Genomic DNA, 18,680 nt, shown 5'->3' with positions numbered 1-18,680 from the left:
TTTCAACATTAATAATAATAATACGAACTAGAAGTTAATTTTCGAAACAAGCAAGCAACCAACCAACGTACAAGTTTCCTTGACATCCTCGTCATTTTTGTGTCCATTATTCCCACTTTCCCAATATTTCATTGTAAGTACCAATTAAGTAATATGTAGAACTAAAATGCCAGTCTATTTCATTATAAGAACCAGTCAAGTAATCTGCAGAACTAAAATGCTAATCTAATTTTGACAAATAAGTTGGGTTGAATAAAATAATTGATATGATGATGTCCTGATGTGTTAAAATTCATTCATCCAGGACAGAAATCATGCCGTCCGAATATGGCATACGAAAGGTTAGTTGATATATCTGCGGAGCTCTACAAGATGAATTGCCTACATGACTGGAGACTAATTACTCTGTACAGCTCTTTCAACTTTATATGATGTGCTACCAGTCCCAGGCAAGATTCGAACAAGTCATGTATCTTAAAAGCAGCATTTTGTCCGAAAAATACGTAATTTTCTTTTTTCTTTTTTTCTTTCTTTTTTTTTTTTTTTTTTTTTTTTTTTTTTAATCCAATCCAATCCACTACATAGATTCATGCCATTGGTTTTAACTGATTTCTCTAAGTGATAATTTTCCAGAATATTAATGGCTTTTTTGCCTTTTATTTATTCTTTACAACTTTCATTTTAAAGTCTGAATAAAGGAGACCTGTAACACCAACAGTTTCCACCTGGGTAGAGTCAAGGTCTATGCCTTCCTTCGTACTTTGCCTTCACAATTAAGATCAGATATGTTCAGAGATGAAGTATTAAAATTCGTCATTTTAATGCTACTTTTCCTCTGGCCTTGAGCTTTCCATACAAACAAGACATACTGTACTAGCAATCTAATAAGATAATAATGTTTGCAAGCACATTGATTTTACCACGATCGATATTGAGTGTTACTTGCAAGCTTATAATAAGAAAGCGACAGTATCTGAATAAAGGTTTAAGTGTTTAAGGACACTATAATTTGGAAAATCTACAGGTAACATTGAGTACTTGGCACCGAAACATTTATAAGAAAAATATTTTTCAACCACAATTAAAAAAAAAAAAAAAAAAAAAAGCAAATAATAAAGAAAAAATGAAAGGCAAACTTAACTGTCATCTCTTAAATGAGACAGTATATATTACAACGTATGTTCTGATGAATTATCATTGTATCTTTTATCAACATTATTTTGCACTGGGTGATACGACATTGTGCTTATTTGATACAGGTGAACCTCAGAGAAGCCATTACAAACTCCTATAGTACTTTGTGCAAGGAAAAAGAAAAAGGTTGTGAATTCGTATTCTATTACTGACTTTCTAATTTGCTATTCTATAATTAAAATTTAGCGATGTCACTGCAAACGTTGCTATAAATATAGTGTTTCCCAAAGGTCAAACTTCTTACAAATCGTATTTTGTTATATATTAAGGTGACTTATTAAGATCGATAATAAAGGGACGAAAAACACACACAAATCAGGAACTCACAATTTTAATTTTTTTAAGACACGTAAGTTGGGCAACAATCAAGAGTGCGAATAGTGCCTCGCTCCCTCCGGAGACTACAGTGCAGTGGGTCACAAAACAATTCCCCACGTGTAAACACGAAAAGTTGTGATCAGTTGAAAAAAAAAACAACCTATGTTTGCAGTGGTTCTTCTATACGTAGGTGACACATCTATGCAGACACAATTCTTACTAAATTAATGACATATTGTACGAAATTGCTTAATTTTCAGTGGTTCGGGCTGTAAATCATCTTTCGAATCTCTTAGCTAGGGACGGATTAGGAATTTGATAGTATATTATGAAACGGGCAACCTCTAAACTCTACGAAAGAAAGAAAAAAAAAAACTTACGTAAAGTAATAATACTTTCACATTAATTAATTCCATGGCGGAAAGAATAATTAATTATTAATTAATTTACTGTTTAAACAAAACGAACACTGCACAAATTTTGGAATGAATGCTAAGATCAGTCGAAAGAATGAATTCTGTACTTTTTATTAAAAAATCTTAATTTTTATTTAAGTTAATTCGATTCAAAGTAACAAGCATATACACTTAATGAAATACATATATTACGAACAATTTTAATTTTTGTTTTGAAATGCTTCAGGTGGTATTATACCTTGTTTTTCGAATTTTGTAAATTCACTTAAAGCTGCTTTCATGTCCCAGTTATTATCAGCCAGATACCTTCAAAAAAGAACAAAAAGAGTTACATTAATTACTACGTCACATTCTTACACAAAATGCTATCTTCAATTGTTTTCCAGTTTTTTCCAAGTTTGTAAAATTTACCTCAAAGTAATGCAAAAGCAAATTACCGCCTAATGTATTATAGTAAAACGAATAATTTTATAAATGTCTAGTCTCTTTTGACGATGGCGTTTCTACTACTAATAGTAAAGATTTTTCAATTTATATTGAAAGCAAATGCTAACACTTGGTTAATGTGATTAAAGAAAGTAATACATTTATGTATAAAAATATAAACATAATTGTATTTCTTAGCAAATATGCTATGCGAAAGAACACACCAAAATTATATTAGACATATACTTACTTTATGCTCCAATTAAACTTTAAGTTGGTAGTTTTCGCAAAGACATCTGCAAGCATCTTTTTCGTATCTTTGTCCACCCTACAGTCATCACTTGTATGCTTCCGCACTTCAGCTTGTGGATTATTCATTGTTTTATGGTATCCATAATGCTCACTATGAGAACTTTGAACTGGTTTGTCTTCCACTGACTGGCTAGGAATTCTTTCTGACAGTAGATTTCTAGGTCCTTTTCTGTCACTATTTTCATAACGTTTCATGATTTTTTCGTAAGTTTTATGTCTGGTTTCGTCCTCTAATGGACGTTTTGAGAAAGGATAGTGTCTTTCGCTTAACATATCACTACTGCTTTTTGGATGAAAACTTTCATCTATACTTTTCGTGTGTGCAACATCCTGAGAATCCCCTTTGAATGCAATCTGGAAAATATACAACAGCGGAGTGAATACAATTATAATAACTTAATAAATTACAATTTCGAAAAATGTCCTAGTATATGACGCACGAGTTGTCTTTAAAATGTTATTATTTTAAAATATATGATACGCAGTATAAATTTATAATGTATCATTTATATTCATTAGACATGAATGTTATGATTATATATATATATTTATAATATCAGCATTATTTTAACTTGAGTAATTAGAATAACGGATGATACTCCCTATAGTTTGTTCAAAACTGAAAAACAAGTAAATATACTACATAATCAATTCATTTTCTACTGGTTTCTATCTTGTAGTAATGATTCTTGCAAATGTGGAGTCATAACAGTCTAGTATATTTACACATGTAGTGTATTTCAACGTAACAAAGGTAAAATTAACATTGTACGTAGCCAGATTTGTTGGTGGATATTTGAACACAGAAGTACTTACTTTCTTTTGTTCATCTGTTGCGTATCTCAATACCATAATTTCGTTGACAATTTGGAAAGTATCCCCCAAAGAGATCAATACAAATACTCTGTTGAAGTACATGATACTGTTTACTTCATTCCTTTCACGGAAGATGCCAGTCACATTCAGTATCACAGTTTTCTCCTGAAAAAAGATAAAAATAAAATAAAATAAAAATAAATGGTTATTCAAATTTGACTAAAATTATCATATTATTTGCACCACTGCGTACTGTAGACATTTCCTCTACTATATTTTGTATCCTGAGACATACTTTGTACGTTTATTTCATACAAACCACTCTACTTCTCCAGCTGTAAAATTTCGATTACTTCAGATTTCAATACACTTTTGTTTATAGTTTTCGTTTACTTGTTTCCCCTCTGTATTACGTATCTATTGTCATATTAAGTGTATATGAAATGTGTTGAAATGTTTACACCACTACATGATTATTTCAATTGACCAGAAACCAACTTCTTAAAAGTGCAAATTTATTCTATTCACTTAATCCACAAAAAATAACCATGTATTTTTGCAAGTACTTCCAACATAAACTTGAACCGTTAAATGTGCTTTCGATTAACATACTAATATTGCCCTGCTCCCTTACCTGTAATTGTGAATTACTGTTTCAGTGATATTCTTTGGAACGAAATAGTCAATTTTAACCATGAGTCTTCAATCGCACTATAACTGACGTTAATAACAGACTCTAAATTACAGTCTTGTTTCCAGTATGTTTTGCCTTTATATCTAATAAGATGAAAGCGACTAATACTTAGCTAAATTACTATAATTCCATCTTAAAATTTTACTCTTACACTCAACGTTATAGAAAATCCGCACTGCGTAAAATCTTCAAATCTGCATAATATTGATCTCCAGAACATCGCGTTTAAAGATTCACAGCCCAAGGAAATACCGAGATTCAAGATTTTGTACTTACAATTTGTACAAAAGATCTAGAGAAGATATTTTCAACTTTTGAATGCCTCTGGTGCAGTGTAAAGAAGCAAATACTTACCTAGCAAATGTAGGTTTTATTATTGTTATTTTAATGCAAATCAGCAGTTTTAAAGCAGTGCGATATATACACGCTGAAATCTTTCAGTTTTGTTTTTTAAAGTGTTTCTAAAATTGCAAACTTACTTTTTAAAAAGAAATCACAAGTTATACTTCGATATCGGCTCCACGGTTATTAAATATGCATTTGTACTTTTCTTTGTTCTTGCACAATAATTACCACACACACACACCACTTTCTGCTGTCTCACGAAAACTACTAAGAAACACGTGTTTGCTGTGTTAAACTAATATGCTCGTTTTGTTTATTGGATTCTATCTTTTTCATGTTTCTAACTGCATTCTCTCTTCTGATGAGACAACTTCTTTACTTACAATCCTTCTTCATACCTTCCAATTTGCCATTAGAAATATAACCCAGTGTAAACATGGAAATGTTACCACCCTCAGTTCGGTATGAGATGCACCAAAGACGCCGAAACATCTGTCGTTCGCATGCAGCTTTTTCTAAACTTTGCTTGCAGAAGTAAAATTACCCTCAAAACAATGTAAAAATCCATTATGATAAACCATGAAACAATCAGGTATGATGGAACATTTTGACACTGTATTGTTTGAGCCCACTTACTCTACCGTAGTTAGACGAAGATACTAGGCACGTAAAATAGGAGTGGGATTCCTGTATTTCAAACGAGGAAGACTGGAGTGAAACAGAGACTGAAAAATTAAGAAATACATCTAGTCGTATTATAAGGCTTGATTGCATAGAGCCAATTCTTAAAAGTTACGAATCACAGCTTACTCCAAGTAGTAGGGAATGTGTGTTCAAAAGCGGCAAACACATAGTGCTATGTGGCGTGACGAAGATGGAATGGAAAAATTATTTTAACAGCCGTATTTAATAAGTTTATTAAATACGGCTATTACATTATGAAAACCGTGTGTCCGTAATAGTCCTTCACAAAGCAGGGCGTTCGTGTACAAACTAATCAGAGATACAGAAAAATTGGCCGATCGATAACTGTACTCACGAAGTGCAAGTAATCACAACTTGTACTTGGCACCATTCGGTATGACACAGTAGATGAAGATTTCAAACATATCATAATACCAACTTGGGAGATCAGCTTACAGGAGCAGAAATTGTTTTCTTACTTCTCAACTAAAAAGAAAAGGTCATAAAATGCAAGTCTTCAGTGTTCGCTGAATGTCGATATAGGTGAATCCTCTCACAGATGATGAGAAAATATTCACAATTCAGCAAACTTTTACCTCACAGAATGAGAGTGAATTCGTCAATCTCTCGCACCGGCCATGAGAGAGCTCCAAGAATTTAGACTGCCTTACATCCTGCTCTAGTCATAGATATTTTAATTGTGGAAAACTGGTACTTCTGTGTACCATGAGTGAGAACTTCATCTTGATAAGACTCGTGAAGCTCCGAACAGGGCTCTGCGCTTGCCCACAAGCTAAGGATGACATAAGAGTGGCTTCAAAGGAATATAATGAATTTCATTGTTCCTGTCCATCTGTCTTCTGCGAATCCAGGTCTCAATTCATAAGACTACGGATTATGGTCAGTGATTACGGGAACGCTTTCCACGAAATAACATTCTAGTATCGCTCGCTTGAAGCGTTTAGTGGTTTCAGCGGTAGCAATTGATGCCTATTCCCGTGAGTTGTCGTGTATGCTGCAACTGACCTTGAAAAATCATTAGTATTAAGTGATGACACGATTTTCAGGAAAAACGCACCTGTAGTAGTTTATGATACCTGGATCCCAACCATTGTAGTTTAATAAACGTTGCCTCAATACTTACGATACAAGTAAGTACAAGAACTAACTAATTGTGGCTTCCCTAATCAGCCATTCCCTTAAATGGAAACAATATTTCACTGACATGTCATAATGTCAAGAAAGTGAATCAACAGAACAGTGGATATAGAGAATTTAAATATAGTTCACACCGTCCATAGTGTTTATCTCGTATTGAACATTTATACACAATTAAACTTATGTTGATTCATTATTCATGGTTGTTGTTACTAACATAACATTGTATAATAGCTTTGTGGAAAGTGAGTTCGGATGACCACTATAAGTTGGATAACACGTAAAGGTTTATTTAGTGAATTGTGTCTCAAATATTCGTGAGTTCCAATACAAGATTTAAGACATTTATATCTATCATTGGCTTTGTGTAGATGAACTGTTGATTCATTAGCATGATTGCATATCTTCTTCGAGAATTTAGCAACAGATAGTAACACGTTCGCAAGCATTCATAGAACAAGATACTTTAGTCAGTTATTTTGAAGTCTTTAATCTAGGGTGACCTGACATACTGATTTTCGCAGTACAGTACTGTTTTTCACAGAGCTGTCCTGCATGTTGTGAAGACGCCTAGAAAATGTCCTTCTATTTTAAAATGACCTGAGTTACAGTAGCTCATTTGCAACATCTTAATGTTTCATTCTTCATTCACAAGATTTTTTTTTTTTTTTTCTGAACGATAGACCATGTGTTTTTCAGCACTCTTCAAAAGATTATTTTCATGTTTCATTAAAATTTTAAGCTTCAACATACTTAAGTTTTCTTTTTTCATTAAAGTGACTATTTTATTTTATTCCATCAAATTGTTTTCAATTGTTTCTTCAATCCTGTATTTATCATTCATGAAAGTAGTTGTATTTGGTGCCATGTTGAACTGTTTCAATACTTTTGTTGAGTATTTTTTAACACCAATGAATGATTAACTCAAGGCTAACGTTAAATGAAATAAGAAATGCATATTACATACACAGTAAAATATCATATACTATTATATCTGTGTCCTACTTTTCGCTTGGTCACCTTACTTTAATCACGACAATGGTGACATCACGTCCTACTTTGAACGCCGTGCCACGTACAATATTTAATCTGATGTTGAGGGGTCAAGTTATGATGTTCTGAATAATTTACCGAGCCGAAAGCTACTATCTTAATTAACCTTGGAAAAAATACATCAGCTTTTGGCAAGTCATTTTCATGTGTTAACCACAGGACGGAACAGTGAGTTCCATTTACTTAGATAAAATTACTGGCAACCATTTAGCACTCCTTTTGGAACTAAAAGATGTAAACCAGACGCTGTGCCTTTGGCTTAAAATTGTTGGAAGCTTTGATAAATTAGGTCACTGAGGGCATTTAGTGATGAAGCAAAAACAGGTTGGCATATAGAACCAAACACAAGGACGGTGAAAGCATTTATTGTTATTTTTTATGATACATATGCTTCTGTTTTCTGTTTTCTACTTGTATATCATATTGTTTCATGGATCTTTTTATTTCGATTGAGCCTACACTATTACATACCTGTAAATGTATCTATCGACTGCTACGTAATCATTTCGATTTGTGTACATGTGTACCACGAACTATGTGTAAGAAAGCACGAATGCTAATTAAGGTTCCTTATTTCAAATAGGATCCAATAATTTTATAACAAAAAATTAAAAACGAAACTTACTGTAAACATTGGGAGGTCAACATTGAAGGACTGAGGATCATGCTCACTCTTCGGCAGTTGTAAGAGGCAGTTCACTATATCTCGTTTGCCAATATGTAGAGCTTTCATGGTCGCACATTTTGACAAATTTAGCAGATTACGATTTTCAGTCAAATATGCAGCCAAACTAAAAAAGGTATAACCGAAATTAGTAAGTTAAGCAATATTAATTACCACTCTTAATCTTACTGGTTACGTGAAGAATAGTTACTAAACAGATCAACGCCTTCTGCAGTTTTCCAGAATCACTAGAGGTTATTTCACATTGTCTCCCTATGTATTACTATATTACAGTATCCACATTGCAATTTAGAAATGACCTAAATAAAACACCCATACGGGAGCATGCAAGAACTGCAAGATCTGAATTGAGTTTTAATAAATAAATGGGAGGATATTCTATCTTTTTAAAAGACAACCATGAAATGATAAATCAACATTAAATTTACCATCCTCACTACACTCTAAGAATTGCAATATATTCCCTTTCTGTAAGCTTATTTTTAAGTATATACATTAAATTTACAGTCAACATCACACTATAAAAATTACAATAAATATCCTTTTTGTAAGTTCATTCTGAAATGTAAACAATGCGAAGTATTTTGTGATGTAAACGAAAAATAATGATAAAAAGTGTCTGTTGCTTCGCTTCGTTCTTGGCAGATCTATATTTTTCCAGAACGGCCTTATTCTTGGTTACAGCAGGCAAAACATTTTGAAGAGACAATACTTAATCAACTCCAAAACAGCTTCCATTTCCTTGACTACATACAAAGAAATGGAAATTTTATTTCAAACACATATTACAGCACTTTAAGGGATCGAACATAAAATTTATCGACTGGTTATAAGCAAATACCGTATTGATGCATCCACAGGAATCTTTAATATTAATTTTCAAGAAAAGAGGTCAATAAAAATAGGAAGAATAGGACAGTGTAGATTGTCGATACATACTGACTGAATTTAGATTGTCTTAAGTATTTGAAAGTATTTGAGTAAGTATTTAACTCACCTCTTATCATGCCGTTCTACATTACAGAATAACGAAAACATTGCATTTTCGTGATACGTGTCTAACAACCAAGTTCTATCTTCTCCATCATAGAGTGTGTAATAATGCCGTATAAACTGTTCCACGAAGTCTTTCGCTTCATCCGCACACAGGAATGTACAAAGTGATACCGGGAGTTCTTTATATTTAGTTCCCTCCCTGTTTTGAAATGTTGTTCTGTCGCCTTCTTTCGCCCTTACGGCATTTGCTTCCGCTCCTCGCAGTGATTTGTCTTCTGATGTCATAGAAACTTGAGGAGAGTCCTGGAAAAGAAGAACACAGTGAAATTGCGCCCTATTATTTAAGTATTTAGCGACTTCCAATACTTTACATGCTTCAATTCTTCTGTAAAAATTTAAGTATTATAAAACGCTTCACTCTAATTAAAACTAATAATTCTATTTAAAATAATTCATTGCTACATTTCCGATTTTGATACTAATCAATGATTCTAAATAACAGCAACTAATTTTAACTGATTCGCGATTACTTCTTACCTTTCTGCTGCTGGCGAAGTAGGATTTCTTCCCCGTTGGGAAAGTTACCACCTTCAATCTAGCAAAATATTTCTTCAAGGCTCTACACAAAAAGACAAATAGATATTAGATCATAAATGCAATAGTAAAATAGTGGTATTTTATTAAGAAGTAAAGTTATTAGAATATCACATACTTGTAAATTTGTACATTATTGATATTCTCCAGCCGTTTTTGTTTTTGTTGTTGTTTCGTTTCTTCGCAAGCTACAATAAAATTCTTCTTTTTACTTATTTTCAGTTTCATATTGATCTTGTAATTTGTGTTTTATCTTCTTGTCACAATTAATTCTATTTTACAAAATATAATAAACAGGGTTGTCTTATACACTTACACACACACACTTCTATCGAAATTATAACAGCAAATATTTTGTACTATTGACTTATTAGTTACTTGGTTCATCCGAACAGACAAATTTGATGGAAAAACAGTATCATATAGATTTTGTCCGTTACAGATCAACATCGTTTTGCCAAATGGACAGAGATTCTTTCCAAGTAGTTTGGTTAAAGATGATCTTGTTAAAATCACACTCAAATTAATAGCCTATTTCACGCTTTTTAGATCAATTCAGTCGCGCAAAGTTGGCATCTTTCAGAAAAATGGTACATTAGCAAAGAATACAGAGGACGTAGCAGTAGCGTTCGTGAAAAAACAAACTACAAGGCATGTCTTTTTAAGTAAGTATTGTTTTGAAATTCGGCTGCTGCAGCACTGTAGTCGATATCCTGCGCATGCGCGCTGTGTACCTAGATCTGTTGGCAAGCCACATATGCAATTATGAAAACCTTCGACCGTGTTTACGTTTGTTTGTGAGAAATTAAAATGCCTCCGCCGACTGAGAATCTCGCCGACTATAAAATACGCGCTGTGATTCGTTTCCTTATGCTAAAGGCATGAAGCTGAAATTTACAGCCAGATTAGAGAAGTGTATGGAGAAAACATTATAAGCAATGTGTGGCACGGAAAAGGGTTAAGAGCTTTTAAAGATGGCCGCATGAATGTTCATGTTGAGAAATGAACAGTGGCGAAGCGTATTGTAAGAAACTAGGTGGACAGACGCAAACAAACAAACGTATATATATATATATATATATATATATATATATATATATATATATATATATATATATATATATATATATATATATATATATATATATTCTAATATTTCGTATTGTACAAAGGATGCTGATATACACTAATCACTATTCGAAGTAAGATGATCCCTGATAATTCATAAATAATAATGTTTAAGTTTTCAATATTCTTTGCAATATGTTTACTCTGTTCCTTTAAGTATAGATTTCTGAATGGTACCACATTTGCTAGAAGTGGGGGCATTACTTCCCCATACCCTCTTTAGGGATAGTCATGTCTAAATTCCTTAGAAAAGAGCTGTAAAGTAAAAAAGTAAAAAAAAAATAAAAATAAATAAATAAAAAAAAACTATAAAAGTAAAACACCTTACAACACCTAATACCAAATACCTTACAGTCTTGTAAATGAACTTCATACCCTGTTCATTTCGGCGAAAATATTAATAGCTCTTTCTTTGGATACAGGTATCCTACAGAGCCTCCACACCAAGTTCTTTATTGTAAGTGTCCGTAATTCAGGAAGTGTTCCTAATTTGTCATGCTGTTCGTTAAGTAAGTTTTCACTCTTTTCAGGGCACTCATTGTATGTTTTTAAAAAAATGAAGTTATTGGAATGCTCAATACCATATTTAGCAGCTTTGTTGTTTCCTGATATACGCTTTGAAGTTCATTACTGAGAATATATTTCAAGTATTCGGGAAGAGAAATGTGTTCGTTACTATCGGAACATAAGTTGATAAGTTCATTCTTACGCTGATCTGAGCAAAAAGTATTAGGAAAGGTGAATATCAAGTCATTCATTTTGTCGTATGGAAGAATTTGTTGATACATACTAAGTTTATATAACTTATTAGTTTTACAATGACCAGATTTTTGTATTTTTAAATATTTCATCTACACAATTATTGAGCAAAGAATCTAATATAAATAAAATAGAGTATGTTTGTGTGTTTGTCTGTCTTTGTGCCTGTGTGCGACCTGGAGATCAGACGAGTGGACAGAGTTATCAAAATTTGGTCACGGGTACCTTGGTCTAGGCCCCAGATCAAGACGAAGCGTTTAAAAAAAATTTTAAAAATAAACCAGGGGAGTCTCAGGGAAAGGACGTTTACCGGGACATGTAAAAGTACTTGTCACTCTCGCGAAAAACATAAAAGTGATAAAATTGCCAATATATCTCAACTAGGGAGGTCTTTTTTTATTCTGATGTTGGAGACACATAGGGACAAAATATATATACTAATGTTCTTCAAGGGTACGTTATAACAATTTAACATTTTATAGAGGAAGTTTAAAAGATGGTTTAAAATAAAAACAAATAAAAAGAAACAGCGGTCTGTTTCTGTCACTTACAAATCCAGCTTAAATAAACAAGATAGGCAGTCCTCTAAACGTAGACAAAACAACAAATCTCTTTTCACAGGTACTACTACACAGCGCGAGTCTTTAGACTTTTAACTTCTCACGTGGCTGTTTCTCTTACGCTTCTATAGGTTGATGCAAGCTAAATGGGATGCAGCTTAGAAATAATGTTCAAGGTTTCGCGAGACGCTTTGCTTTCTGTCTTTCATATGGAAGCATCATAATAATAATAATAATAATAAAAAAAAAATAAGTCCAGAATCTTTAAATTACAAAATTTTAAGTTAGTAGTTTAGGCTTAATGGCTTAATAAATATAAAATTCTAAAAGGCAGACGCTGTCTACCCTGTCTCCCCTCAAGCATCGCCACTGGAAACGAAATGGGCGACCTTCTGTCATCACTAAAGACTTGGTGTAGAAAGTTGACGAAAAAGTGAAAGAGAACAGATGCTTTATGATTTCGTCGTTATCTGTTATCGCTTATAATATTTTCTCCATACACTTCAATAGCCTAGCGATGAATTTCAGCCGCTTTCACGTCTTTAGCAGTAAGAAAACGAATCACACAGCGTATTTCACAGTTGGCGGGATTCTCAATCGGTGGAGGTATTTTAACTACTCACAAACGTAAACACGGTCGAATGTTTCCGTAATGTCGTCAGTAGTTTGCCAACATGGAGATACACGGTGCATGTGCGGGATGCTGATCACAGCACTGCAGCTGCCGAATTTCAAAACGTTACTTATTTTAAAAATTCGTCTTGTAATTCTATGCATTTGTAATATTCATTCACATGTCTTATATATGTCGCTACTATCAACGATAGAGAACGTAGCAGCAGGGTTCATTAAAAATAATTAAATAAATAATTCTAAACATTTGTAAAATTCAGTCACATGTATGTTGCCTTATCTACGACCCCACACCGAAAATTTGAAGACTAGCAAATCATTTATGAAGTGTGTATTACAATTTAATGATGCTACAGACTATAAGAATTTAGCTACAGCGGGTACATCTTCAACAGATGAATCATAAGCATTAGTGTACCTTTAGTTCCAGCGTCCGTACTTAAAGTAGAAAAATACAGGGACTTGTACAAACATGTATGAGCAGTTCTCTCGAGACCATACGCCATCCTTTGGCAGGAAGATCCGGATTCGAAAGCCCCATTGAGCTGTAGATCTATGTCTCACATACCCTCGGTTCTGGACAGGGACATTAAACTTCAAACCAACAATGTGAAGAAATGGTCATATATTTAAACCCATTACAGCCTAAGGGCAACTATAGTTGCATAGGTAGTTAACAATACATCCTGGCGAACTATAGATCACTTCTAAAATCTAGACGAATACGTTAATTTAAACTGTGAGTTTTGTACTGAAACCTATGATAGCTTAACAAGTTTTCTGTGTTAAAATTAATAATAATCTGTAATAATTGTTCCTTACTAGTACGGATATACTAGGTGTTTGCTACTGCTCACATAAATCTACTTGTAAGTTTAGTTATAAGTCGCAAATGTGTTAATATTCAAAAGAGAAAACACCAACGAATATTCTAGTGCTTATATTTTCATCCGCAATTACTGCATATGCATGTTTTATTTGCGTATTTTTTGCGTGTAATCGGTTACACTCGAAAACTGGAAAAAAGCCGAGACTATACTGCTCAATTACTATATTCAATTGTTGCTTCTGTACTTTATTTAGCGTATAGGACAGTGAAGGTTGTGATCAACATGTCGAAGAATAGTAGTTTTAATTGATCATGTGATACTGAATTTACTTGACTCTGGAAAAGAAATTCTCTCCGATATGGAAGATGATGAAGTGGGAATCGGTGTTTCTCCACCAGCTGATGGTAATGTTTTGTTAGATCAGGATTCCGATTTAAGTAACGGTGAAGCTGAAGGAAACATGGATAGATTGCCAGGGCGTGTATTGCTGTCCGAATGTTGAAAATATTCATGTGATTCCATCGTGCAGTAAAAAGGAAGAAGTGAGACCTGAAGTCAAGTCAAGAAAAATAGGAGAGAAAAGAAAACGGAAAGAATGGAAAACAATATGAAAGAAATAAAATAAAATCCTTGCATCCGTTTGTTCCTTTGCAACAATAATGTTCAGGTAGAGTTGAAAAAAGAAATAAAGAACTCTGTTGACCCCTTTGTTTTTCTTCACAAGTGAACTTATTGACTTGATAAGGAAGCAAACAGAACTGTACTCTCAACAAAAGAGTGAGAGCAATTTTCATTTAAGAAATTACATACTTACGGTGGTTGGGATTATTCTATTGTCGGGATATCAGAAGCTTCCATACCGAGGCATGTGTTGGTCGTACGATGAAGATTGTGATTTGACAGCAGTACCGTCTGCTGTACGAAGAAATTATTTCGGTAATTTATTACGATATTTGCATTTTGCTGACAACTCGCAAATAACAAAAGACCATCTGTACAAAGTTTCAGTTTCCTTCTGAAAATCTTAGTATCAACGAATCAATAATACCTTATTACGGCCATCACAATGATAAGCAATTTATTCGTGGCAAATCCATACGATTTGGATAGAAAATATGGTGTGCTTGTGATGAGAACGGATATATGCATCATGCTAAGCCTTATATAGGAAAAGATACCAATTTCAAAAAGAGACTGCATTTGGGGAAGGAGGGGACATTGTTTTGGAAAGGTGTAAGCGTATATCCGTCAACCTAGGGGGAAAAAACTGTACTTCGACAACCTTTTTATTCTATTCGTCTTTTTCAAGAGTTCCAAAAGAAGGGATTAGGAGACACTAGTACTCTTCGCAAGAACCATATTTCTTCCTTCAGAAGAAGACATCAGAAAACAAGACTGAGGGGGCATGCGTGTGGAGATTGGATGGAAAATTGTTAGCTCTCAGATGGAATGATATTGCAGTTCTAACTATGATTAGTAACTGTGTTGAATCGAATCATTACAGCAATCAAACAGGTACTATCGTAAAGAAAAGCATAGAATTCTTGAGATGGTAACAGTGTCAGAACCTGCAGCCGAGTATAATGTAAAATAGGTGCAGTTGACCTACAGACCAATTTCAACTAGAGTACAAACCAACAATTAGAAGTAAGAAACGGTAATGGACTTTTTTCTCTTGGGCACTTACAATTTCAGTTGTAAATGGGTGGCTATTGTATAGGAGACTTCGATACAACATTGATCAATTGTCTTTCAGAAGACAATCCATCCTACAATTGCTTTCGCATAAATCCCATCGAAGTCCAAAGGAGTTCGTGTGACTGTTCCTTCCGAGAAAGGTTATGACTCAGTCAGATTTGATGGAAAGAACCATATGATCGTCGATGATGAAACAAAGTTTGTGTCTGTTCACGGTGAAGTCAGTACCTTTCTGAAAAATGCAAATATTCTTTATATTCCCAGTGTTTCAATACATTCCATTCCGGGTATCTCTAGTACATAAGAAGGTAAAGAACTACAAAGTTCGTATTATTGACTGTAGATGTCAATAGTAATAGTGACTTTTGAAATTTGGACTGCAGTATTACTTACTATTTGTATTACGAATCCTCATAGTATCGTCTTACTTTCATTTTACTTTTTTTTTTGGCAATACACAAAAAACAGCAGAAAAAAGATGAAGCAAACATTGTGTGTAATAGTTACACTACCTTTTCTGTCTAAGTGCAACTACAGTTGCACGCAGAAAGTTGTGTATAGGAACTGAAAATTGATCATTTCTTAATATTCTTTTCCTTAAAACTAGAGCTTGAAGTACAAAAATCATATGAAGTATTCGTATCATAAATTATGGGCATTAATGGGTTAACAGCATTATAAATAATAATCTTTCCTGTGCAGATAACACTTACAGTTCCAATTAGTTCTAATCCACATGGACAATAAAATTATGCACACGGTATACATAAGATAAATTTACTTGCTTTCAGAATAAGAAAGAGCATTTCTGAATTTTCTTATCTTTGTATTTCGCATAAAATGATGGGTATTTACATGTTATATGACTCGAGAATGGGTCTCATTGTTAAACTTAATGCAAGAAAAGAAGAAGAAAGTTTAAACGCTGAAAAAATACATTAATTTAACAAGGTTCATTAACTGACTGCTTGGGGCTGTAACGGATAAAGAAAAGATTCCACAATGATGACTATTCCAAATAAACAGGAGCAAAATGTTTACCATACTAATATTTGATCAGGTACATGAGATACCAAGGAAATCTCACAAAATGCGGGATACAAAGTTCAAGACAGGCTGTATAAATTAATTAACAACTAGCAACGTTTATGTAGAAGGGAAGATAACCTCAAGACTTCCGGAAGAACAAGATAATACTAGAAACAGCAGATGCGAGTCACAGAACGATAAGCTTGCTTACACATGCTTCAAAAACCTGGACAAAAATAACTTATTATAGACTGAAAATCAAGATAGAAGTAGTACTAGAAGAAGATAACTTTGGTTTCAGAAAAAAATACCAATGGAACGTGAGAGGCAATACTTACATTAAGAGGACTGACAGAAGAAATAATTTGAGTGAGAAAAGGAACTTACGTACTATTCGTAACCTTAAAGAAAGCATGTAATAATGTAGAATGGAACAAAATGTTCAAGATTTTGAAGGAATCAGGAATAAACTATAATAAATGAAGAACAATACAGAGTAAAACCTTATTTCCGCTAAGTCTGGCTTCGCTTAACCTTTCGTCGGGCGCATCTAATCTGTGAGATGAAGAGCAAACATATTTTAGCTGCCAAAACTAAATTTCTCCCGGAAATGGTACTGTAGCGTCTTATTTTGCTACCATCTATACGGTAATTCCATTGTTGTTTCTCGCAGTTCAATGTAGTCTACAGTAGTAAGCGTATAATATGTGAGATTACTTCCACCTGATAGTGTAACTTTTCGTTATTTCCCTTTTCATAAATATGTCATTATCATTGAGTATTTTCTCTGTAACGCCTTTTGTGTGAAATAATCTGAGAAATCAGTTCTGTGTGATCAAGTTCTGAAATTTTATTTAATGATGTGGCTCATGAGCAATAAATGTCTGACTAGTCTTTTAGTACTCTTCCAATCCATTACAATAAAATCAGAAAACATTAATGTTGTTAATCTGAAAGACTAGTTGCGTCCGATGATTACAACTCACAATATCGTTCTATTAATAAAAAAGTGAGAAAAAGTTAAGCACGTCTAAACGTTAGCACCAAATCCATCGTGAATATCGCAGCAAAACAAAAGTTATGATGAGCACGAAAAGAAACAAGAAAAATAAAGATAAAAATAGGAGATTATCTGGTGGAAGAGGAAGGTATTTTGTTAGTTAGAGACTTTTGCTTAACATTGCATTTCAGCACCGAGGCAATATAAGACGTGGACCTACAGTTTAAGATGGAATCCGAATCACTGTAATGCGTTCAAATTTTCAGGATACTCGCAGTCGGAATCGAACCCGGGACCCCGTGTACTAAAAACGTGCTAGCCACTATATCAGCAAATAGGAATGTATTATTTAGCGAGTAAAATAACAAGTGATAATAGATCCACACAAGATGTAAAATCCAGAGCAGCTCAAATGGAGAAGGCATTCGAAGAAAAACAAAAGTTTCTAATTGAAAAAAATCGACATAAAACTGAAGAAAAAGCTGATGAAAGCATATGTAAGAAGTGTGGCGTTGTATGGATGTGAGACATGGACTCTAGAAAAAGAATAAAAACTGAGATTGGAAGCCTTCGAACTGTGATGTAAACAAAATTATTGAAAATTGGATGGGTGCATAAGCAAATGAAAGTCTATTGGAGATGATAGGAGAAATAAAAAAGTACACGGAAGATAATTTCGAAATAAGAGAGAGGATGATTGGACACGTTATGAGACAGAAAAGTCGCGATTAAAACATATTGACCAAATAGAAGGTGTTCGAGCTAAATTTGACAGTTGCTGCTGAAAGACAACAGAGAGTATCTGAGTAAAAACGAAATATATTGAAAACATGGACAACATAAAGATAACAACAATGAAAAAAAAAAAAAAAAAAAAAACTCAAAAAAGCCTTTCAGCATCCACAATTGCTGGGGATGCGGAATCAGGCACATATAGGACGTTCGGTCTTCCGAGGGAGAGCCTCAAGTGCCGCCAGAAACCTGTCGATCAATTGCGTCTTAGTGGTACAGGCAATACAACTGGTTACTTGCTTAACCACGCCCCACACCATAATAATCCATAGGACTGCAATCAAGGGAGTTTGGGGACACATGTTAAGATCGGTGAAACCGTAAAAAAATTGTGACAACCACTTTTCAATCCTCCCAGTTGTATTGCAGGAAGCTGGATCTTGCTGCCTCACGTATGGTCTTTCAGTAGGCACCTTCACCCAGGGTTTAACCATGATGTTCAAAAGATTCACACAGCTTGAGCCCAGCCAAAAATTCAAAAATTGAACCTGAGTTTCTGCTCATTCAAAGACGTGTCACTTTCTGAAGACACCTTCAAATACCATCAGATTTTAGCGCGA

At 33.9% G+C, this 18,680-nt stretch overlaps 1 protein-coding gene across 3 annotated transcripts in view; it reads right to left on the bottom strand.

The window, feature by feature from the left end:
* Positions 1 to 566: 566 nt before the first annotated feature.
* The window catches only part of LOC145694953 (nuclear RNA export factor 1-like), a 74,953-nt gene continuing 56,839 nt past the window's right edge, over positions 567 to 18,680 (bottom strand). For all 3 annotated transcript variants that reach the window (XM_081771756.1, XM_081771757.1, XM_081771758.1), the window contains exons 8-13: positions 9,635 to 9,716; positions 9,099 to 9,400; positions 8,042 to 8,207; positions 3,483 to 3,647; positions 2,605 to 3,020; positions 567 to 2,234 (exon numbers count right to left, since the gene is read on the bottom strand). In XM_081771756.1, the coding sequence (XP_081627882.1) occupies positions 2,129 to 2,234; positions 2,605 to 3,020; positions 3,483 to 3,647; positions 8,042 to 8,207; positions 9,099 to 9,400; positions 9,635 to 9,716 (1,237 nt within the window). In that variant the 3' untranslated portion in view covers positions 567 to 2,128. The remainder of the gene's footprint in view (positions 2,235 to 2,604; positions 3,021 to 3,482; positions 3,648 to 8,041; positions 8,208 to 9,098; positions 9,401 to 9,634; positions 9,717 to 18,680) is intronic.

The sequence above is a fragment of the Thermobia domestica genome, chromosome 9 (assembly GCF_964235325.1).
Source record: "Thermobia domestica chromosome 9, izTheDome1.hap1.1, whole genome shotgun sequence".
Lineage (NCBI taxonomy): Eukaryota > Metazoa > Arthropoda > Insecta > Zygentoma > Lepismatidae > Thermobia > Thermobia domestica.
Note: the sequence above shows the minus strand (reverse complement) of the source record. Positions and strands in the feature narration are given on the sequence as shown.